The sequence below is a fragment of the Diplotaxodon limnothrissa genome, linkage group LG6 (assembly GCF_057381915.1).
Source record: "Diplotaxodon limnothrissa isolate DT_005_m linkage group LG6, D_limnothrissa_male_GT1.1, whole genome shotgun sequence".
NCBI classification, from domain to species: domain Eukaryota; kingdom Metazoa; phylum Chordata; class Actinopteri; order Cichliformes; family Cichlidae; genus Diplotaxodon; species Diplotaxodon limnothrissa.
Window position 1 is genome coordinate 20,693,560 of NC_140601.1, and position 23,617 is coordinate 20,717,176.

The 23,617-nt window shown below is 42.4% G+C and overlaps 2 protein-coding genes across 2 annotated transcripts; both read left to right on the forward strand.

Annotated features, from left to right (window-relative positions):
• The first annotated feature begins 750 nt into the window (after positions 1–750).
• On the forward strand, positions 751–7,437 carry mogs (mannosyl-oligosaccharide glucosidase). Its single transcript, XM_085355865.1, has 5 exons — positions 751–811; positions 1,877–2,240; positions 3,647–3,870; positions 4,013–4,206; positions 5,201–7,437. The coding sequence occupies exons 2-5, from the start codon at positions 1,892–1,894 to the stop codon at positions 6,966–6,968; spliced, it is 2,535 nt and encodes an 844-aa protein (XP_085211991.1). The 5' UTR covers positions 751–811; positions 1,877–1,891; the 3' UTR covers positions 6,969–7,437.
• An 11,215-nt stretch (positions 7,438–18,652) lies between these two features.
• Positions 18,653–20,402, forward strand: LOC146630466 (uncharacterized). The gene is made up of 2 exons (XM_085355866.1): positions 18,653–18,809; positions 19,075–20,402. The coding sequence occupies exons 1-2, from the start codon at positions 18,653–18,655 to the stop codon at positions 20,400–20,402; spliced, it is 1,485 nt and encodes a 494-aa protein (XP_085211992.1).
• The last annotated feature ends 3,215 nt before the right edge of the window (positions 20,403–23,617 follow it).

Below are 23,617 nucleotides of genomic sequence, written 5' to 3' on the forward strand. Positions count from 1 at the left end.
CCAAAACTACAGCTTGGTTCAAATTAACTTCATGGAACAGGACAATAATGTCAAACACGGCAGCAAATCTACAACCAGCCAAGAATCCAGTCAGAGTCCAGACCTCAACCTGACTGAAAAATACTATGACAAGACCTTTCTGTGCATAAAGAAATGCCTGCAAACCTTAACGAAGTAAAGCAGAGTAAGAAAAATCCTCCAAAAATGATTTGCTGCTAAAGTTAAGCTGAAAACAATTCAAGTTACTGCTGCTACAAGGTTGTTCTACAAGCTACTGAATCACGGGGTCCACTCATTTAACACACACTGATTTAATCAGCGTTTATTAAAATCTTTTATTAAAACCTGTAACCAAGACTCTGGCCCTTTAAGGACATATGTGGCTCTGGTTTAACCTAGCATAGCTTTACTATTCCTACAGTATAAATAAACCGGTTGAGATAAATGTGCGTTAAATTAATTCGCGGTATATAAAATATACCATATACAGTTCACGGTTAAAATCCTACTACTTTTTGTTTAGTAAAATCTATACTTGCTTGTATGCAGTGGTTTATTAAACTCTCATTTTTAACGCTTAAATGAAAACGCCTTCTAAGCGTTAGTTTTACATTTATTCTAATTATAAATATTATTATTATTATTATTATTTTTTTTTTTTAGGGGCAAGCGGTAAATCATTGGATGACATCATTGGCGTGCGGTAGGGAGAACATAGACACGTCAGTGGAAGCGAGCAGTAACCAGGAAGTGGCTAGCAAGCTTAGCCAAGTACGGATAATGATCGGCTGAGACTCTGGTGTTTGGACAGGTCGGTGATGGTTTGCTCAATGAACATGTAGCTAGAAATGATAAATGAATCCGAATTTAATCGCCTGCAGGCTAACTAAGGCCAAAATATACTGCGACAGACAGCTGTTAGTCCTACCAACTCACGTTAGCATTGAGGCAACTAGCGAGTAGCGTGCAACCTGCAGGCGACGTTGCATTGCCGGGGTGTAGGGGCGAGGAACTAGTTCACCGTTTTAAACAGGTGTCGGGAAATGGCTGCTGAAATCGAGACCTCTGCGTGTGAATGGGATACATTTATAAAAATGCTTTATAAAGTCGACATTTCCGGCTCCTGTACACAGTGCAAGGTTATCAAGCTAGACCGCGTTTTTATGCTCGAGACTACGTGAACCTGCACAGTTCCTTCAGGACTGACAAGTTTAATAGGGATGCATTTTACTGGATGAATGTTTCCCCGGATATTTCCGGGTTATATGCTTTAGTCCCCGTCATGAGTCCTGCCTCCTCGGTCTGATTTCATCATAGAGTTAGAGCTTTTTATACTTGCTATATTGCAAGACTACAATTTCTTCTCATCTCGGGGTCTCCAACACAGATCAGCTGCCTCTGTCTGCACCCTATCATAGACATCCACGAACCTTCTCTGTGGTCTTCCACTTCTCCCCCTGCTTGGCAGCTCCATATTCAGCATCCACTATCCCTCCTCTGCACACGTCCTAATCGTCTCAGCCTTGGCTCTCTTTGTCTCCAAAGCACTTGACGTGATGCTTCCTGCTCACATAATACTTCAACCTTCCTTCTCTTCATCTATCAGTCATTTATGACAGCTGTGGCCACTGGCACCCTGTTGCTGGACAATAGCATCGAAGCCTGTCATTGATAATCCTGGCCTTGACTGATCCGGTATGGTAGTCTTATTTTTGATGATCCGTATGCTTGATTTGCCCATGATTTTACACTGGATACCCTTCCTGAAGTGTCCAGGCTTGGAACTTTGAAATTGATTTATTTATCCCATAATATTTATCAATGATGATAATCAGCATGATAAATCTTAACTCTTTCTTTGTTGTCTTTTTCCTAGCTTCTGTAGGGTAGGATGGGCAGGCAGAGGAAGAGGGTGGTGACGGGTGAAGCTGCTCCACCTCCACGGAAAGATGAGAAGCCCTCTGCATTTCACCGCAAGGACAAGAAAAAGAAAGTCAATATTGGGAAAATGTTCATTAACATCTCAATTGGTCTCTGCATATTCAGCCTCATCTGGTTCTTTTATGCCATCTACATGAGATCCAGCCTGGCTAAAAGGGTGGTGACTCTGCATCCGTCTCCTCACGTCCTGGATGCCAATAGCACCGATGCCAAGGTTTCCCCAGAGAGGTTCTGGGGGTCATACAGGCCTCAGGTCTACTTTGGGATGAAAACAAGGAGTCCCAGGTCTATTGTGACAGGTATGATCACACATTTAGAGTCAGGCTAAGGCTAAACACTTGTGTCATTAAATGTTTTAATGAAAAACAGCGACTTATTGTATTTTAAACATCGGAATATTTAATAATGAATATCTAAATGGAAACAATATAGCAATGTGGCCACTTGTTGAGGTTAGTGTTTCCCAAAATGACATGTTAGAAAAACACGTTTGTCTTTGTGATTTTATTGTTCGTTCAACTCTGGTGAAAGACTTTTGAGACTGTGAAAAATCATTTTTTTAACCTTTCAAACCCCACAAACTGCCATAGGTTACAAATGTAGCTTCAACTTACTACATCTCAGAAAAACAAGTGTCTATGAATATGCTGGCCATTTCATTAGTTGCACGTGTTCGAGTGCTCATTAACACAAATATCAGCCAATCACATCACAGCAGCTTAACACATTTAGGTATGGAGACATGCTAAAGGTTGACCTGCTGAAGTTCAGCTGGTAAATGAGGAAGAAAGGTGATTGAAACTCAAATAATCACTCGTTACAACCAAAGTATGCAGAAGAGCATCTCTGAACGTACAGCACATTGAACCTTGAGGCAGACAGATAGCAGAAGATTGCAGATGATCACTCCTGTTAATTAAGAACAGGAAATTGAGGCTACAATTTCGACACGTTCACCAAAATTGGACATCGGAAGATTGGATAAACGTTTGATTTCTGCTGCAAGCATTCATATTTTAGGATCAGAACGTGGCGTAAGCAGCATGCACTCAACGGTTCAGGCTGACGGCGGTGTAAGGGCATGGGGGATATTTTCTTGACACACTGGGATCATTAGAGTCAACTGAGCATCATTTAAACACCACAGCTTAGCTGAGTAATATTGATGATCACGTCCAGCCCTTTACGACCACTGTGTACCCATCTTCGATGAGTTTGTTTCAATGGTTTTAAACAGGAGAGTTTAGCTGTGCCTTGAAGCTCCACTTACCTACTCAGCATCCTTGGTTGAAATGAAACAAACATATAAAGTAAAAAAATATATTTAACTGTAAAATTTTATTAAAAAAACAAAGACTGAAGAAGAATCTTTTTCTTTTTTTTGTAGCTTTTCTGTCAATCACAACAAGGGCACGCTGGTAGAATATGTGGAATTTCTCTTTAATATTTAATGTAATGTAAATATGTAATTCATCTTTTATTTTATAAATCCTAATCCTCCATATTTGGATAAAATTTTGAGCGCTTCCCAAAATTAAGAACACTTTGACTGCACTTAATATTATTGATAATTAGTTGACAGGACTACTTACGGTACATTTTGAGGTACTATTTGCAGATTGCCACATAATCCTGAGCATAATTTGTACAAGTTTATTGCTTTTAACTGAATTTTTCTTTTCCGTTTATGTATAACTCTTGTCAGGCATGATGTGGATGCGTCAGTTTTCTGACTTGGACATGAATCTCAGGCACACTTGTGAGCAGGGCGATCGCCTTCAAGGCTACGGCTGGCTCATGCACGATGGCCTCACCTTTGGCGTCCAAGAAATCCGAGACAACGATTTCACGCTGACCACCGAGTTTGTTAAGAGGATGGGAGGGGATCATGGAGGAGACTGGACGTGGAGGGTCACAGCCAAACAGCATGTGAGTAATAACTTTGCACCGCCGCAGCTGTTATCTCACACGATCAAAAGCAGCTGATAATATTCTGCCATCTAAGTTTATATATTTTAAATGTATTTATGTTCTTCCACTGGTGATTTGTATGTTGTTCTTCAACCACCAGAGCTCCGCCCCCCAGGCACCAGTCATCTCCCTGATGTTTTACGCAGCAGCAGACGCGCAGGGCTCGCTGCAGGCTCACGTAGAGGAGAGGAATCGCCTCGCGTCCATCACCGGTTTCTCAGAGGAGCTTGGAAACTTTAAGATCACCTTCCGAAAGCCTGTCACTGGGGAGCTGTCCAGTGCTAAATACGCCACGTGAGTGTATGAGTCCAAACGTGAATAGGAAAAATAGTACACTAAATACAAAGGCAAAGAAGTTGGAGAGAACATACTTTTAAGAGGCTGCTCAGAATTATCAGGGTTAAGGATATGCATCAAACAACAGTGGTCTAAACTTTAATAAATGTAGTACAGCTGCCAAAAATTCCAATTAGCAGTCAGTGATTTAAGGTAAACCTTGATAGAACGGTGAAAACATCCACTCGTGTAGTAGGCAGGAGTCCTAAGTCAGCAAACACAAATGAATTTCTAGTAGAGAATCATGACTTGAATGAGCCATAACATTTTAATTATGTTGCACCGTCTTGGATGGTGTTTTGTGGTGTGATTTAGAGTCATCCTAATTATTACTAGAGTACCTAAAAAAGAAATCTAACCACTAGATGTCAGCAGATGAAGATTTTCAGACTTGATGATACAGGTTTTCTCAACATTGGGACATTTATTTTAGAGGAATATGTACAAAACATTTTACAACCAGTACAAAAATAAAAGAAAAAAACTAATGTACTGCTGAAACAACAGATGATATTAGTGCAGTGAAGGTGTTGTTCACAGCAGGAAAAAACTGTTGTTGCTTCTTATTGAATGGACGAGGAGTATGCTAGCTTTCTGCTAGCAGCATTTACAGGGAGGAGGAGTATTTTGCACTTTGAAGAGGGCCAGAGAAGACCAGCATAGCAAAATAGCAAGGTACAGTATGCACGGATAGAAATGATAAGAATTGTATATGAACTGTTCCAGTGATTAGCTGTGGGAAGGGGCATGATGAAGTTTTATTGTGACCTTCTGTTCAAACTCTGAGTCATTACTACAGCAGGAGATATCAGAAGTTAAGCTACAGTGTGCTAAGTTCAGTTAAGGTTGCTTAATAGTTGTAGCTGAATACAAAATACACTGTAAGGTTTTGTGTTTATTCAACTGATTTGGTACTACACGGCAGTCAATGCTAGTTTTCTGTCTTTTTCAGCTACAACTACCTTCAGACTGTGTCTCCTGGTCTGGAGAAGCTGACTGACATTGTGAAGTACAGTCTGAACCGCAGGTTTGTGTATAGCCCTCCGTCCGGCGAGAAGAAGCATTACATCGGTGTAGATACCTACAAACCCCCTCACCACCAAAACCAGCAGAAACCTGACCAGAGGAAGGAAAGCGACTTTGTGGTGTACCAGGTGACTGTTCAGACACCTTTCCAGATTGAGGTTCTGTTTGAATCTGGAAGCTTTCACGATCGCCCCAACCAGCTGGTGGGCTCCATCATGACTCAGGAGCTGGAGAAGAGGAAAGCGGAGTTTGATGCAAAGTTTGAGAAAGCTTTTGGCCTTGAGAAGAAAGGGTTTAGCCAAGCGTATATTAAATTCGGCAAGGCAGCACTCAGCAACATGCTGGGCGGAATGGGCTACTTCTTTGGGCAGTCGGTAGTACAGTCGGTCTACAATGAATACCCTCTCCTTTATCCCGAAGGTGCTTTATTCACCGCTGTTCCATCACGCTCATTCTTTCCCAGAGGATTCCTTTGGGATGAGGGCTTTCACCAGCTGCTGTTGAGTAAGTGGGATCCCCAGGTGACGAGGGAGGTCATTGCCCACTGGATAGACCTGATGAATATGGAGGGCTGGATCCCCCGTGAGCAGATTCTTGGAGATGAGGCTCGCAGCAAAGTCCCATCTGAATTTATTGTTCAACGAAACGAGAACGCCAACCCCCCTACGCTTTTCTTAGCGCTTCAGGAGCTTATTGAACAACTCTCATCCAATCCAGACAAGGCAGCATTTCAGCCAACCTTGCATTTCCTCCGACGGCTCTTCCCCAGGCTCAAAACCTGGTATGAATGGTACAACACCACACAGACGGGGCCCCTACCCAATTCTTACCGCTGGCGTGGACGCGACAAGGACACCAATCTGTTTCTCAATCCCAAGACCTTGACCTCTGGGCTGGATGACTACCCACGGGCCTCACACCCCTCAGCAGATGAGCGTCACGTTGACTTGCACTGCTGGATGGCGTTGTCCTCAGGCATCATGGCTAAAGTAGCTCAGCTTCTGGGCGAGCCCCATGAGGACTACCAGCTCTCACACAAAGTGCTCAGTGACAACAACCTGCTCAGTGAGCTCCACTGGTCAGAACAACACCGTGCTTTCAGTGACTTTGGCAACCACACAGAGGATGTATCCTTGCAGAGGGAGAAGGTGTACGTACCTCCAGGGCAGCCTCGTCATCAGTTCCCCGTAGCTCGTCTCGTTCGCTCTGTCCGCAGGGCCCCCAAAGCGCAGCATGTTAATGCTTTGGGTTATGTTAGCTTGTTCCCGTTCTTACTGCAGATTCTCCAGCCCGACTCACCCAAGCTGGAGCATATTTTCCAGGATGTGAGAGACTCCAATAAGCTGTGGACACCCTACGGCCTGCGATCGCTCTCCAAGTCCGATCCACTGTACATGAAGCGAAATACAGAACACGATGCCCCCTACTGGAGAGGACCTATCTGGATTAACATCAACTACTTGGCAGTCAGAGCGCTCCACTACTACAGCCACACAGAAGGGCCATACCAAGAGAAGGCAGCTGTTCTTTATGAGGAACTCAGGACTAACATTATCAATAATGTTTATAGACAGTATGTTGAAGCAGGGTATATTTGGGAGCAGTACAATGACGGCACCGGCAGGGGGCAGGGAAGCCACCCCTTCACCGGCTGGTCATCTCTGACCCTATTAATGATGGCTGAACAGTATTGATGCTGTTGATTTTTATCTCCTATCTTTTAAGATACTGGCCTTCATTTATCTGGATGTGACTGAAACAGCATTGTGCAGTAAAGAGTAGCGACACGCAACGAGATCCAAAATTAGAAACCGGCTTCTGCGGTCACACTGTCTCGTTTAACCTTTGATCAGAATTAAGTGTTTTCACACAAGTATTTTTGAAGGGCAGTTTTAAACAAGCCTAAGTGCAGCTACACTGTCTTTGCCAAGTTTTTGGAGCCAAGCTCCCTCTAGTGCTTCAGATGCATTTAACTTAATTGTCTACACCTTCACTGGTCCAGCCTTTAGTACGGAAAAAGAAAACGGACATCTATGTTTGTTTGTCTTCTTAGGGAGGATTCATGTTTTAACAGCAGTGTGGATGACAGTTTTTATACGGACAGCTGTTTGCTAAAAAAAGTTTCCTGGAAAAGTTCTACGAGTCGTGCTTTCACTTGACAAATAAGGGCCATTATCTGTAACTGTGCCATTTTCTCTTTAATCTATCATGTCTTTGATTCTCTGTCTTAATGATTGATTATTTTGACGTTTAATTGTTTAATCAGTCTTTTGGGGGAAAAAAATGTTACATTCAGTCTTTTTCAGCATTTTTTGTTGCCTGTGGTTTGACTGGCAGGGAATGCAGCAGAGACTGTGACAACAAATAAATGGTTTAAATATTTTTTTTTTGTCAGAGTGTACTTTATTTTGGAAATACTGGTGTGTTTGCAATATTGGAAACAGGTTTTTTTTTTAACTTGCTAAGCCTTTAACTGCCATTTCTGCTTGACATCCAACAAAAAGAAAATGACCCTGTTATGGTTGAAACACTGGCGGCTTTGTCTGCTACTACAAATACACAAATGGGCCAAAAACATTAAAACCATTGACGGCTAAAAGTGATCATTTTATCACAATGAGACATCCTGCTGGGATACAGTAAGTCCTGGTATTCCTGTGGATGTTACTTTAACTACTGACCTAAATGTTGTAGTTAAGTACACCCTGTCATGGCAGCAGGCCGGTGTGCCCCACTATCCTCATCCACAGTGGCCCGTCCCCACAGCCTACAGGACCCAAACTATCTTCTGCCAGTTTCCCAGAACCAGACATCAGGCAGGTTAGATCAGGAAGGATCTACATAATGTTATACAGGTGGTTCTAATATCACGGCTGGCTGGATATATATAGTAGTTTTTACACACAAACAGTTCATTTTTTTATTCAAGCATAATCTTAGATTAGGAAAGTTGTTCTTTTTGTAGCCTTTTTATCTTCTAAGCTCCAGATCTTTATAATATCTCTGATAATATCGCCCACCCTCTAGGAGTGGATATTATCCCAAAAAACACGATTAAGTCTGAGATCTAAGTGTTAATATTTAATGAATATTATGCAGTACCACAGAGAGGCTAAGTGTGATTTTCATCCTCAATGTACAGCTTACATGGAAGGCTGTCCACTCTTCCAGTTATTGACATAAAGTTGTGTTGCAGGTACTTCATGTCATTGTCAGTCAAAGCCGACGGTAGCTTCAACACGCTGTGACCTTATACAGCAGCCGGTCTTTTTTCTTTTGTGAGATGGCGCATTTGAAGGCCTTTTGCTGACGTCAATTTTTTCCCTGGTTTTTTTTTTTTTTGCATGGTTTCCATGGAGCACAGTTGTTGTGAGGGCTTGGTGCTTAATTAGCCAAGATCAAAGGCATAGAGGAGACATACATGGCAAATTCTTTTCACTCCTTGACATATGTTGCCATACATTCACGCACATGGGCAAAGAGTGGCAATGTTCTTATTAATACTTTGACACCAGATATATAAAACGCTGGCGCTGGGAGCACTGATACGGGCTCTCAGTGTGTGTGCAATGACCACTGGGTTGCAGCCTCTACACTTTTATGAATCCTTTGAATGGACTAGATGTGCGGTTGTATAGTTGAAGGCTTAGCATGGTGCTTTAAGGTTGCATGGCTAAAAATAGTGCCTCTATCAGTTAGCAGAGCAGCAGATAGACTGAGAAGCTGCAGACTGGTAGTCCTGCTGAATGTAGTAAAAGCTACAGTATTAGTATCCATTTTTTCCCTCGATCGTGTCACCGACAATAAGTTTAAGCATGCGCGCGGCTGCAGAAAGGCTTAAAATTCACATTTTACATTTTTGAAACTCTTACTTGACTGAATCGTTGCTGGGTATAAAGCACAAAAAAAACCGCCGTATGATTTATCAATGTGAAATAATTGGCTCCGGGTTCAGTCGCGGAAGACGCAAGCTCGTCGTTTGACCCCTTGACCTGCTAACGTAAAAGCAGAGTATCAAGGGATTTTGGACACAGACGAGCCACATCATCTGCCTTTTTGCTGCTTCTCTCAGAGGAAATGGATTCCACATCCCCTCAATGCAACTACAGTCGAAAATGCATTTATTTCTTTGAAGAGTGCGGACAATCTGTGTGACTAAAGCACTCACTGCGCAATCCATCCCCCTCACCCAGGACCCTTTTTTCACAGTGAGATGGGATAATAGCCAAACAGCATCAGAGCTAACTAATGTGACTGCATAATAAACAGATGAGTCAGGGAGTATTCATTTGCATATCATCCCAACCTTATCAGAGCTTCTATACAGTGAATATTTTGTGATTGCCTGCTGCCGGTGATTCGGCTGAGTGAGTGCGGTGAATGCAGTGTCCAAAATGCAGCAGCTCTGTGGGGAAAGGGGCTTTTTTTCTTCTTTTCTTCCTGTGATGGAGATCATTATACATGTACAGAGTAATTATAAAGTTGTCTAATAGCACCCCCTCCCACCACCCCAGCACACACATAGACACACACATACATGCACACACACAGCAGTGACTCCTGTATTGAATGTAATTACTGGGAAGGTATGCTAGAGGGAGCTAATTAATAAGGCATTTGTGAGTGGCAAAGTGGCTTTTTGAATACAGCTTAGCTATCATTTTACTTACAATGGAGAGCTACTTAGAATTAAAGCAGTATAAGTGGATAATTATGCTAATGGATCAATTTGGATTTAAGATATGGTGGCAGGCTGTATTTCTAGATGATCACTGTTCATGCATTACAGCACTACAGTGGCTCTAACACACAGTTTCTGTGCTCATGTGGGCTTGCATGTTCGTATTATTTCACTGCAGATATCAGATGTTTTCTTGTCCCGAGGCCACACGCTGCTCTGTGTGTGCGAGAGTGTGTGTGAGCGTGTGTGTGTTCTCCTCTGACACAACTTTTTTTTTTTTGCCTTTCATACAAACAAACAAAGCTTCCAGGCTAACTGGCTATGAATTTGCGCTTCTTAGGAAGTAAGGTTTTTTTGTTTGTTTGTTTTTTCTCGGTCCCTGTGTATTCCTCAAGCCTCGTGGCTTTAAACTGCTCAATGGATCACGTCTCATTAGCGTACTGCATGTTAATGTTGTTGTGGAACTCCAGCTTTGACATCACTGACCACACAGGATGGCGTGACAGCGTTTGTTCTCCCCGACATCAAAAACAGCAAGCTTTCCTCTCATTAGGAGTCATCCTAATTGCTGTTTACACTAAATGGCTTTCGATAAAATTTGCTCTAGGATCTATCATATTCACTTTTACACACAAACTCCCCCCCCCCCTCCTCAGAAGCTTGCTGTTTAATACCGAACTTGCCTCAGCCAACATAGGTCTATGTATGTTATGTAAGGCCCACTATAAATAGGTTCACCCGGGATCTTTTGTCTTTACCTGATTCGCTCTTAGCCCAACAGTTTTTATTTCTGGAGAGAGCTGTGGAAGCTAGTGCAATGTAGAGCCGGCCGTTTCCATAGTTACTTTTGTTAGCTGCAAGCTCTTAACATTCTTCATCTGTTTCCTCACATGTCTGCTGTTAGCTATTTATTTGAATGTGTTTGCATTGCAGGTCTCTGTAATGACCAGTATATGCGCGGCAGTGAAGCACCGATACGAATAATGCTTTCTAATAATTAACGGACGTACATTTTCATACACTTTGTGGAGTCACTTGATAAGAGAAAGAGCAACAAATAGAAATCGGTGTGGGTGCAGATGAGTCAGAGACTAGAATATGCCGACCTATTAACTTAAGTTGGTCAAAAGTACATGCAATTAGTTCCATGTTGCGTGAAAATGATGCAGTGCAGTGGATGTTATTGAGCTTCAGTCTAAAGGCATTGCTGGTTTGTCTGTCAAATGAAATATTATAGATATTTACATTGCTTTCTCTTAATTTCATGTTATCTAACAGTATGTGTTTCGTGCGAGTTAAGGAATGCTTCACCTCTGTGGAGATGTTATAATTGAAACAGCAAAAAAAAAAAGAAAGAAAGAAAATGTTAATGTCTTGGCTTTTTTTTTGTTGTTGTTTGTTTGGATTTCTTTTGAAAATGTGCAGGCAGTTAGGTAACACCAGGTGCAGTAGCTGGATCGGGCCCAAGAATCGGACTGTCAGAGAGCCGTAAGCATGGATGCAACAGAGAAGAGGGCAAGGTGGGAGCCATGCGAGCACAGCGTGTGTGGAGGAGTCTGGGGGCATAGTTAAAGAAACACTGGGGCATTCCGCAATCACGATTGGAGAGCTGGAATCTGATTCTCACCCATCCCTGTTGTAGAACCAAAGAGTACAGGCAGGCGGCTGGGGACCAAAGTGGGCGAGTGCGAAAGTATTTTTGGATCGCACGGGAAACCTGCCACACCAACAGCAGCAGCAGCATCGGGGCCTGGTACCGGGCTTCCCTAACCCACTCCCACTCTCAGAGGAAGAGCAGGAGAGAGATGTTCCTTCAAAGACGAACCACGCTTCCGCTGCTTTCATTTTTCTTATTTGTGCTATTTCGCTTTCAATTGCCCAGTGTTTGGATGATGATGTAGTATATATAACTATGCAGAGCCCCACATGACAGAGAGAGAGAGAGGGAGAGAGAATAACGAACTTGGCAGCTGAGGCGAGTATCTTGTATTTATAGAAAGTCGTGTTTCCGGCAGAGGTTTCTGTGGTTTTAGCACTCCCAATCCATTTTTGCGGTGTCTTACTGGCCCCATTGTAGTCAGGTTTAGACTGAAGATGTTCCCTCATCTAACGCCTTGGGGGGGAGATTTGACTGTGAGACGTGTCAGAATGTGATTTGGGGGTGGCAGATGGATTTCTGCTAGCACCGTTTAACCCTTACTTTCGGAGGATTTCTCCATAAATGTTCTGTGCAGTCAGAAGCAGAAGACATTAGCAAAAAAGTACGGCACAGCTCTTGAGGCTGAATGTAAATGTGTTATATATACATATACATTTTCACACCATCAGGATGCAGAGAAGATGGGAGCTTACCTTGTTAAATTTTTTTTATTTTCTTAATCTCAGTTCTTTTGTATTTGTCTTGTGGATCCAGTGCAGTAATTTCTGTATAAGCTCTCCAGATCATGGTGGGTTTGAAGTGCTTTTTTATTTCAAACAGCAACGACAGCCTCTGCATCTCAGTGGATTTCCTGGTATGGATCAGGTTCGTCTATTATTTACTCTCAAACACTGTGGGCTGCAAAGCTGGTTGACAGGATGCCAAGGCATTGAGATTTCCAGGAGTTACTGTACACATCAGGTTCATTTTAAAGCATCAGTTGTAGGTGCAAAATGATTGTGTTCTTTTAACAAGAAGTAATGTTGATGTGACTATAGAAAGATCCAGTGATTTAGTTCAATTCAATTCAATTTTATTTGTATAGCGTCAAATCACAACAAAAGTCGCCTCAAGGCTTACTAACGTAAGTTAGTCCAGGTGTCAAACTGTTAAAGGCCAAGAAAATCAAACAGCGGCGGAGCTGTGTTGTCCGGAAAATTTAGAATTCCTATTGCAAATCGATTGATGGAAAGAAGCCTGCAACTGGTTTTCAATAACTAGTGAAAGCCATCCACTTATCTGATTTGGCTTCAAACCAGAATTATAGTGTGCGCTGCAGGACAAAGGCAATAAATTCTATCAATAAGAACAGACAATTATAAGAGCACCTTTGGTCTCTGGGTGGAACACGAGCTCACATTTTTGGGGGAATTGAAAATTCGAAAATTAACACTTGCAGATCCCAAATACAATACAATCTATTGATGAGACTTTTTTGATATGCAATTTGTTTCACTAGCTTGACTGAGACCAGAATGAGCACCACACAATGTGCATTTACATGCCAGGATGTGCCTTTTTTTGTAATGATGTGTTATAAAGGCTCAAACCATCATCTGGGTTTCATCTGTATTACTGATCTAGGTTGCTGGTAAAGCAGCGGTTAGATATTCCATTTCTTACAAAGTCAAAATAGCCAAATATACAGCAGGCATTATTGTCCACCCTAACCTTCATCTCACAGGCAATGATTTCAGAGGACACTCACTCCTTTCTGCCTCTTCAACTCGTGTCAGGCACCCACCTGGTAAGAAAAACTCCCACTGCCTGTCCAGGAGCGAACCTGAAAATAACCCAGCCAGATGCTTCACTTTGACCTAAACATCCAATAAAGCAGTTGCAACGTTACCAATGAGTTAACATAGACTTACTATGTTTTTTCTGTCAGAGTAGGCCCGATATCATCAGGACACTGCTATTTTTTTCACATGCAGACACTAAACGCTATGAAATACCGAGTGTATTTCATGGAAAATGTTAGCAGCGTGACTTTGAGCACAAAAGTAAAATCAATTGGCCCACCACTGTGGCCTAGACTGAAAATATCAAAAACTTTTATATTACACTCTTCCTCTGTGATCCCTTGACTGATGATTTAGAGCCGCCAGCAGGATTTTACTTTTTTTTTTTTTTTTTTTTACCTTTTTCCTGAAGTATCTTCACATTTAATAGAAGACGTGCAGCGCAAAATTCCTATAAATATTCATGATTGTCCGGTGACACATCTTAATGGCTTTGATTATCCTCTGACTTTTCCTCCAGTCTAACGGCGAGGCTGACATTTCTGCACTGTGGAAAGATTTTGCAAGAAATTTGCTACACGTGTTAAAGCCCGTCCTCAATGAAGTGGCGATCCACTTCATGTAGCAGGTCCAGATTTTAATTTGTCTCGCTCTTCATGACAAAACAAGTGCAATTGTGTTAATTGCGCAGAAGCAAATGTTTGAATTTTAGCGTGCTGAGCCAAATTTTGCAACTCTGCTGGCATCTTGAAGCATCTGCAGGGAATTACTTGTGCAGGTATTTTGAAGGATTGTTCAAAATTAATTTCAGTAGTAGTAAAAAAAAAAAAAAGAACACATATTATCAGTTGAATCTGACTAGAAAAGAAAGTAAAAGCTTAAGAGGTTTGCTGACTGTGCCTCAAAATAATGTTTTAAAAAGCATTTTTGTGGAAGTTGTAACATTATCTTTCCCATAGATTTCAGTTCAGGGTTATTTAAGTGCCATGCCTCTGATGTAGCTCTCACGCCTCTTATTTCTGGCTAGGCTAAAATGTTGGACAGGGTTTCATGTAATAATAATAATATTGCCATTTTCAGTGTGTCAACATTTAGCCCAAAGCCTCACAGCCTTAGCAGGGCTGTGGACTTCACAAAGGAAAGAGCTAAAGCAGAAGTAGGCGCTCAGTGTTTGTTTGTCTGTTCATTTGTCTGTCTGTTTTCAGGAGGATAAAAGACAAAACAGAAAACTGCCAAGCAGACTTTCATGAACCTTAGAGGGGAAATGGAATAGAAAGAATCCATTCAGTTTTAGGGCAGGTCTGGTTCACTCTTTTTTTTTAAACCCTTTGTCACCCAAATATCAGACATATTATTATCAGACTTATTTTGTAATTTTAGCTGCAAAAGTAAAAAAGTAATAGTCGTCTTTCAGGAACCATCTGAATTTCCCCTCTAGCCCAAAATGTTTGAGGAGCTCTGGTAATGTGAGGCGCACATGGTGAAATCTAGGCGGAGCTGATTTTTCTGTCTGTGTTCAGACAGCAGTACCTTGTGAATGCTTTGTGCTACCACGATACACCGAATATCCCCATAAAACTCGTCTTCTCTACTTTCCGAAAGCATTTAAATTTCGTAACTAGCACGAACGGAGTTACGGTTATTTGAAGAGCTCTTGTAAAATGGGCCCTACACCGGGCTGATAGTAAAAAGATGGGTTAAGATGCCAAAACAGGGCACTTGACTCCAGACCTTAAGGTTAGAAGACAAATTAATATATTAGCTAAATTAGAAAGTACTACAGCTTGAGCTTGTTATAGGTCAGTACTATATTAAAGCAAGTTCTACTTGTGCTCTACTGAAACTATCCATTTAGCAGAAGTGCCAAGACATCCTTTCATTAAAGCAATGTTTCATCTTCTTTCCATTGCCAGCACTTTAAACCTCTTTTGAAGTCAATATCTTATTAAAACAGAGAAGTTGGTATTGCTCTACATTCTTTCCCTGCCTAGCAAGCCGTTTCCTCAGAAACAGGAGCATTTTGTCTCACAGTGCTCAGAGGAAGGGAATAAAACAAAGGCTTTCATTTAACTTTCACAGGTATGGAGTTACCCCTGCGCTATAATGTCAGTAAGTGCTAACATTACGTAAATCCATTACTTAGTCCCTGTGCTGTGGCATTTTATGGAGGAGAGAGGTTAGCCACACTGCAGTTATCATAACAGCATCTCGTGATCTGAACTCTGTGTGATCAGATTGGTTTTAATAGACTCTGGATTACTTGGAGGCAGTTCCTCAAAGCTAAACATCTCTGGGCCTAGAATTAGAGTGCATAGCTGAGGTGAAAACGATTTGTTCCGGAGAATGTCACTGCTGCAATGAAAGAGCTTATATGCTATTATCATACCCTACCTTAAAAAGATGACAGGGTAGCGACTTGGAGATCCTTTGATACATTTTCCAGCGCTCAGTATTGATGGAGATAACATAAAATTTGAGCTGTCTAGCGTGAGCGGGCTGTTTATTATGGCTAATAGTCCTTTTTGCATTTGTGCTGCAGTAGACACAGTAACTTTTATTCCATATAGTCCACAATCTCTCTTACCTTCGGTTAATCTCGCCTGTAACAAAACACACTTAGAGTCAGGTGGAATGGCCTGAGATCTGAGCCCTTGCAGTTGTCTGTCGTACGTGAATGAAGCAGCTTTCTGGTTTTCCTTCCCTTGCCTTGTTAGATTTTTGCTCGTGTATAGCCGCGTGCACTTGTGACCCCGTGTTGCTGGCTTTACAGCTATTGCAAAAGTCAAATTAAAGAGCGATTTCCCTTTTCTAAGATTGCTTCATTTGAATACGTTTTAACCCTAAAAATTACACAGTGCGGTAGATAGAAGTTTGAGAAGTCTGCATAATTTTAGGAGGGGTCCCTGTCCTTTCCTCTCTCCCAGGCGTGTTCCCTATTTTGTCCGTCTGCTTTTATAAAAGCTAAAATACCAACAGACACTCAGCGCCCACTTCATTACCTGGTCAGCCTGTGCTGTTTAATGCACTCCAGTACACGGTGCCATTTATGTACATGGCTTTACCATTAAGGGTACACAGCATTTAGTTATTGGGCTTTTTAATAAGAGGAGTTTCTGTTATTCTGACCCCTCATGTGCAGAATGTGAATGGGAAGGACACAATATAAGAAACACTTTTGAATAGCATTTCATGTCTAAAAACACAATCTTCCTCTAACCCCTTAAATACGTTTGAGGATTCATGTTGTTGTTTTTTCAGTATACTAGTATGCAGATTATGTCATGAACTGTTATTTGCTTTCTATGGAAATTAAATACAATATTAGTGCAGATGTTTGAAGTACTATTATACTTAAGGCTTAATAAGGCATCTTACTGAAATACTCAAATATTCCCATGAACATTATGGCTGTACAGAGGCTTAGAGTATCACTTATGCGCTTTAATGCTGTACAACTCAGAACTCTGGGCCTCCTGCTCATGTAAAAGAAATGTTATTTGTAGAGCTAAAAGCTCCACGGTGTTAATGGAAATGAATGATTTCGGTATGAATTCTTCTGCCGGCTATAGGATTGATTTTAAGGGAAATAATGCAATTCACCTAAATAAAGACACACACGAAGCATTCAGAGTGAAGTTTAAAAAAGAAAAAGAAAAAGTAATGACTTTTTGCTGGTTCATGTGTGATTACACGGCCGAACGCTGCACCGTCGCTATCCATGGTCCTGAACCTCCGAGCCGGAGCCAGAGGTCTGCTGCAGACTGCAGCGTCCTATGAAAGAGTATCGACTTTTTGTAATAGGAAGTGTGACCACGGAGTGCACCCGGCAACAGATGCGAAAGTGAAAAAAAAATGCTTTGGGGGGGTTGAAATGTCATGTGAACAGTTGGGTTCAACCACTGAACACCTCAGGGGTGTTATCGACTCCCTTCAATGCTTTTAAAGGCCAAGGGTTCGCTCAGACCAGGCTGTGCTGTTATTCGCCTGATAGAGTGAGCGACCACAATTTCCAGCGGCACCTCGAGAGGAAGTGAATTTGTGAAAGTAAATCTAAGCAGTGGAACGTCTGGAAGGAGAGTTCAGCGCACTACTAGAAACATCCAGATCACACAGTCTGCACCAGACACGAGAAAGGATGGTGTCAGCCGAGGGGAAAAGAAGTACCTGAATAGGTGTGCATAGGCGTGTATTTAAAGCGTGTAGTGATATTTGTACCCCGTGTCACAGCACGTGAAGCCAGCCTCTTTCTTTTCAGGTTTTAAATAGAACAAAGTCAATTAATGTGCTTCGTTACACCTTTAATATGTTACATTTGACTTTATAGACATTTTTGTATCCTTGCGTTATATCTGCTGGGCTACATGTGCGTTATTTCTTACTCATCTCGCACATTTACGCGCATTTCAACGTCCTTTATGGCCTGTTTGGTCATGTAAGTGATCTTGTTTTATAGTATTTAGTATTCTGTATTGCATGTTATGTGTAGTTACTGCAACAAATGAGACATTTCCGTCTTTTAAGCTCATAGTCCCAAGTTGGAGTAACTCTTTTTTTTACACATCCTTAATTGGTAACTGCTACCCTCTCGGCTACTAAACGAGAGGAATAATACTCGTTTGACATGCACAGCCAAAACAAATGGGCGCATGGACTGTGGAGCCCTTTTGACATCGTTTCTTTTCAGTGTGAAATTTTCCGCGTTGGACGAGGATGCATCCAGGAGAGGACTTTATGGCTCAAGATTAGCTTCACTTTTGTGACATTTTAATTAAAAAGACGATTCGTTTATGTGGAAAGAAAAAGGCATCATTATTAAGGAACACTACCGCCACTTGTTGCAACGTCAGACTCCCATCTCTCCGGCATGGGAGGAGGGAGGATTTGAGGGGAGGTGGGGACACCGTCACATCCTCTGTCCATATATGGGCATGAAGTTTACACGCAGCGGGGAATCCTCTCACTGGAGCTGATGAATGGGGAGGAGGGCCGAGGGAGCTGCCAAAGTGTATATAAGGAGAGAGAGGGGAAGTCGCTGATGTGAAATCCACAGCAGGCAAATACCTACCGAGGAGCAGAAACGAAAAGGAATACCGTTAATTGCTTTTTTCCCCTGTTTTTGACCACAGACCACTTTGGATCATTTGTTGAATACCATCAAAACAAGCTTCTGTATTATTTGTTTACCCCCTCCCTTTTTTTTTATTTTACCTTTTTTATTTCCTTCCCTGGGAGAGACGGACTTTTAAGTGCATCAGTATGTTGAACAATATGGATTTGAATGCGAAAGATTCTTTCTACCCTCAGTTTGAGAATTGCAACAGTTCTTCCTTGGGGATGGAAAACAGCGTGCGGAAAGATAACCAGGAGGTGTATGTCGATGCAGAGCGGGGAGTACCTGCCCAGTTTGGCCACGGTGAGTTCGCATGTTTGCACTGTCGATGAATCTGCATGCATGACCGTTTAAAACGTAGAAGATGAGCATTACCGGAAAGCGATGAGACTTTATTTTCGGGGCAGTCCGGTATGCTCTCTATCGGGGGCAAAATACGCACGGATGTTTATGTAACGCAGTTTTTTTTTTTCACACACCCCCACCAATCGCTTAAATTCCACTCATTTTTTAATCCACTTATAAAAGACTCGCGGTTACAAAGTTTCCTCTCTTTCTAATTCCACAGAAGGAACACCTGCAACTCTCAAAACCGAAGCTTCCAACTCAGAATTCGCTTTTAACCCCTGCGAGTGCCCAAAAGACACATACACCCCCTCCTCGCTCGCCTACTCCGGCAGTTTCTATGTGGAGGCATCTCAGGGAGCGCCGTGCAGCACCGAAACACTCCTCAACATGATCACAGAGATTGTGGGCATATCCACGCTGCCGCTTTCAGAAGTGCAACAGAGCGGCAGTCGGGGAACTTATCCGTCGCCTGCGCCGCTGGACAGCAGCAGTGGTAATTTTGGAGACCCTGGCTCCAAGAGGCAGTCCTACACGTGCTCCGGACCCACTCCTCCTGTGTACTCTCCGGATCAGACGTGCTCGAGGTATCCCGATGATCAGGCCGGCGGCCAGGTCCAAGACCCGTCCTCTTCCCAGCTCAACTTCAGCTCATCCCGAGCTCCTAACCAGAAGAAGGCTGAACCAAAGTCAGAGGCTGCTTCTTTCCCCGTCGTGGTGAAGAATGAGTTTGAGAGCAGCTGCTACGAGTGGGGGACCCTTAATAAGTCTGACTGTTTGGAGACCAGTTTCCAGACTGAAACCTTTCCGATGTCGAGCGATTTCCCCCCTGACCAGCAAATGGATGTAAAGGAACTTTTAGACACGTTCCCCCCGATTTGTCCCAACCCGGAGATGGAGTTTAAAGTGGAGGAGGGCATCAAACAGGAGCCGTGTTTCTCTGACACCTGTTCTCAGAGCTACTCCAGCCCCATGTACAATAATTACCTCCCACCCCCGCCGATGGGCCTCTCCTCTAACCTGAAACCCTTCCCCGAACCTCCACAGCCATCTAATCAGTGCGATTCCTTATACACAACACCAGCTTTACCGAGCACCATAGACTCCATCCTGTACTCTTCCTTGCTGCCAGATTCATTTGCCCAAAGTTACACCACCCGCGCTGCGAAGCCCCCCAGGGCCAGAAAGAGCCCTGCCGCCTCTCATGGCCCCGCCAAAGAGAAGCCCTTCACCTGCCCCATGGAGAGCTGCGACCGGCGCTTCTCTCGCTCGGACGAGTTAAACCGGCACATCCGCATCCACACAGGCCACAAACCTTTCCAGTGCCGCATTTGTTTGCGCAGTTTCAGCCGTAGCGATCACCTCACCACCCACACCAGGACTCACACCGGGGAGAAACCGTTCTCCTGCGACGTGTGCGGCAAACGCTTTGCCCGCAGCGACGAGAGAAAACGGCACGGACGCGTACATCTGAAACAAAAGGAGAAAATGGAAATTAAGCCACAGGTGACCACCGGCGCGTGGCCGTTCACTCTTCCCGAGGGGATCTGAAGACCAAGCCGCGTGTGCACACTTAACATGTTAGGATCTTTCCGTCTTGGAAGATAAACCAGCTGACTACAAGTTGATGTCTGAGTTGGTCTGACTGGTGAGCCAATACCTAACGTAAAAGGTTTTTGCGAATATTAAGAGTTTTTGAGGAGCAGAGAAGGGGAAGAGGACTGCTTCGGCCTTATTGCAGGCTGCCGATGCTGCTGACTATTATGCAAAAAAAAAAAAGTGCATAAGTTGTAAGAGTCGGTAAACAGATCAACAATTAACTTGTTGCTGTTACTGTCAGTAAAGCCAAACCTCTCCGCCCTGAATTGCATGACTGCTGTTCAGCACCTCCTTCACCTGGACAGCTCCAACCTCCATTCGCCTCTCACACTGAATGGATTGCACTTACAGATTATTAATATCTCCATTTAAGATTCTTATTTTCTGCTTTTAGCATTCTTAGAGCAATTGTTTGGACTATGTTTCTTAAAAATTCTTGCATGTTTATGTCAGTGTTTTTTTTTTTTTTTTCTCCTTTGGCTGGAATATCAACCTCTGTCAAGGTACTCGTTCACTCCACAGTGAAGGTTTATTGACATGAATGTAGACTAACATATTTATGGTTCTCACCATAAAGCTGCCCACCTTTGATCAGATTTAGTGTTTGTTTATCTTCTTATCATTATGCTGTCAGTGTTTTTTGTCACTGGTCTTTGTGTTGTGTTACAATTGTTTGGATTATTACAGTTGTGAAAGATATATCATAAATGGGAAATAAATATATTTGTATTACTGTACTTTCTTTGTATTTTTATAGCCAACTGTATATTTTACAAGTATATTTGAGCGTCCTTTTTAAGGTGAATTGTATTCTAAATCATAACTAATGTCTTGGTTTTTGAGGGCTATTGTTTAGTAATACAATATTTTAAATGTTACAATTTGATATCGGAAACCTTTTCGCACTTCATCCCATTGTTGGTACGATGAGAGTTATTTCATTGAATTGTTGATCTAGATTTTAAAAAAAGGGAATGTACTCTAGTTGTGGTACGGCTTTTCAATTCAAGCCATTTTACAGTATGTACAGAGGTATGTTTATTCGAGCTAGGGAAAAAACCTAGCAAATCATATTTAAAAAGAAAAAAAAACATTGCTTTTAAGTAATCAGGTAGCACACATTGCTGCGAGTTTCTGTAGACTTTACCTTGGCGATGAAAGGGTTTTTGACTCCTCATATCTTTTGCTGGAGATACTGTATGCTGAAAAATGTTCACACTTTAGCAAAAAAACGTAAAAACAAAACAAAACAAAACAAAAAAAATGTTCAGAGTTTGGTGAAACTGTCACCAACAGGGTACTGCAAGAAGTAATTTAACTCGCCTTAAGTTATATTAACTGTTCAAGTAAAGATTTTGTACATACACAGTTTCTACAATACTTTAAATTAATATCGATGTTGTTATTTTTATGAAAAGTTTATGAGCAAAATAAAATTTTCTGGAAGCAGCAAGTTTCTCGTGTGTGTGGTTTGGAATGATCTCACTTTGCTCAATGGTATCGTGCGCCGTCAAGACCCCCCGTCGGAGCATTCAGATGAGTGTGTGTCTTACCCAAAATAAACATTATAACAGGCCCCCCATGGCACCACACTGTAGCCCTAACATTAGACATCGCAGTTCTGCCCTGTGACTCACGAGGCTCAAACACATTACAGTGAATACCTCGCCCCGAATCCCTGTTGACTTCAAAAGATTTTCTCGTGATGTGAACACCACATGTGCCACGGTAATCTTGTTAAAAAGGACATTTTCTTGCCATGTCAATGAGATGATCTCAAGCCTTGTGTTCATTCATTCCTTTGTTCATTCAATTGCCCCTTTTTCCTCTTTTTTGGGGGCTATAGAAGGATATTAATTTCAACCCAAGCGCTGAACACGATCATCTTCTATTATCGTGATTTTGTTTCTTTTTGAATAACGCTGGAACTTTAGCCTCCTCTTGTCAAAACTTCCCATTGCATTCCTGTAAGTGCAGGTAATAATCTTTGTGCCTTCAGACCTTTCTACAAGAAAAAGGAAAGAGTGACTCAAAGCTGTGGTGAAAGCCATTTCTTCATTTTGTAATCTTTAGAGTGTTTTTTTTAAGCAGCACTCTGTAAAGAAGAGATCATTGTACGAGCAATGCTTAACGTAAAAGCAACTACAACACTGATTTGCTCTACTGTGTACATGCATACGATTTTCAGAGGCATTTTTCAACATGCCAAAATCTCACAATCTGTCACCGCAAACCGTGGAGCCATCCATGTATGAGGGTCTCCGCGGTGGTACACTGCCCGTGACGCAGTTGGCTGGCAGATCACTACTTTGCATGCCCACGGCAGTGCGCAAGTGCCTGCGTTGTCTGTGGCTGACAAACATACTGTAGCAGTGTGGAAATGCAAGCTGCCACAAGAGCACTGTCAATAGTATGTACCCATCCTCTCCTGTCTATCACTCATCCTTGCTTACAATAGCGCGTGGCCCAACCGGCATCGGCACGCACCCGCTTGTCCGTGTTGTTTTAGTGGCAAACATTGTCCAGTGATGGATGGTTGAGGTTTTTGAATTGCGGCGATGTGCAGTCACGGTGACCATTATCCAGACACTTAAAGATTGAAGAGTTATTGAACTGTGGCCAGTGATGGAATTTCTGCAATTGTGCGTTTGTAAGCTCAAATTCGCATTTGCATACTGTAAATGGCTGATGTATCTGCACCATGTGAGCCCGGTCTCAGCAGCGGTGCCTTTATTGAATATGTTTAGTATGTTGTAAGTCTTCCTAACAAAAGACGTAAATCAGTTCTTTTCCTCTGACTGACGAGTGTGTGCGTGTTGTTGTTTTAAAAAAACTCCTGTAGATATGCATAATTGCTGAAGCCATTAAGTAATTGTGCAGGGAGGGCACATGACAGAGCACCATGCTTTCTAAGAACGTGGACCACTGTGAATTGTAGCACATCAAGTCCATTAAATCCTTGCCAGGGCATTACTAATGCAAACATGTTAACAAAAACTGTTGCACTGTGTAGAGGGGGGGTTAGTTTATCCAAGGTAGCGCGTCTGTGTGACTAACATATTCCATATGTGACCAAGGAGAAAACCATGAACTGATGTGATTTTACTGCCTCATTGTCTCATCCAATTAATCGCTTGATGTAGGATTGCTTCTGGATAAGTCAATGG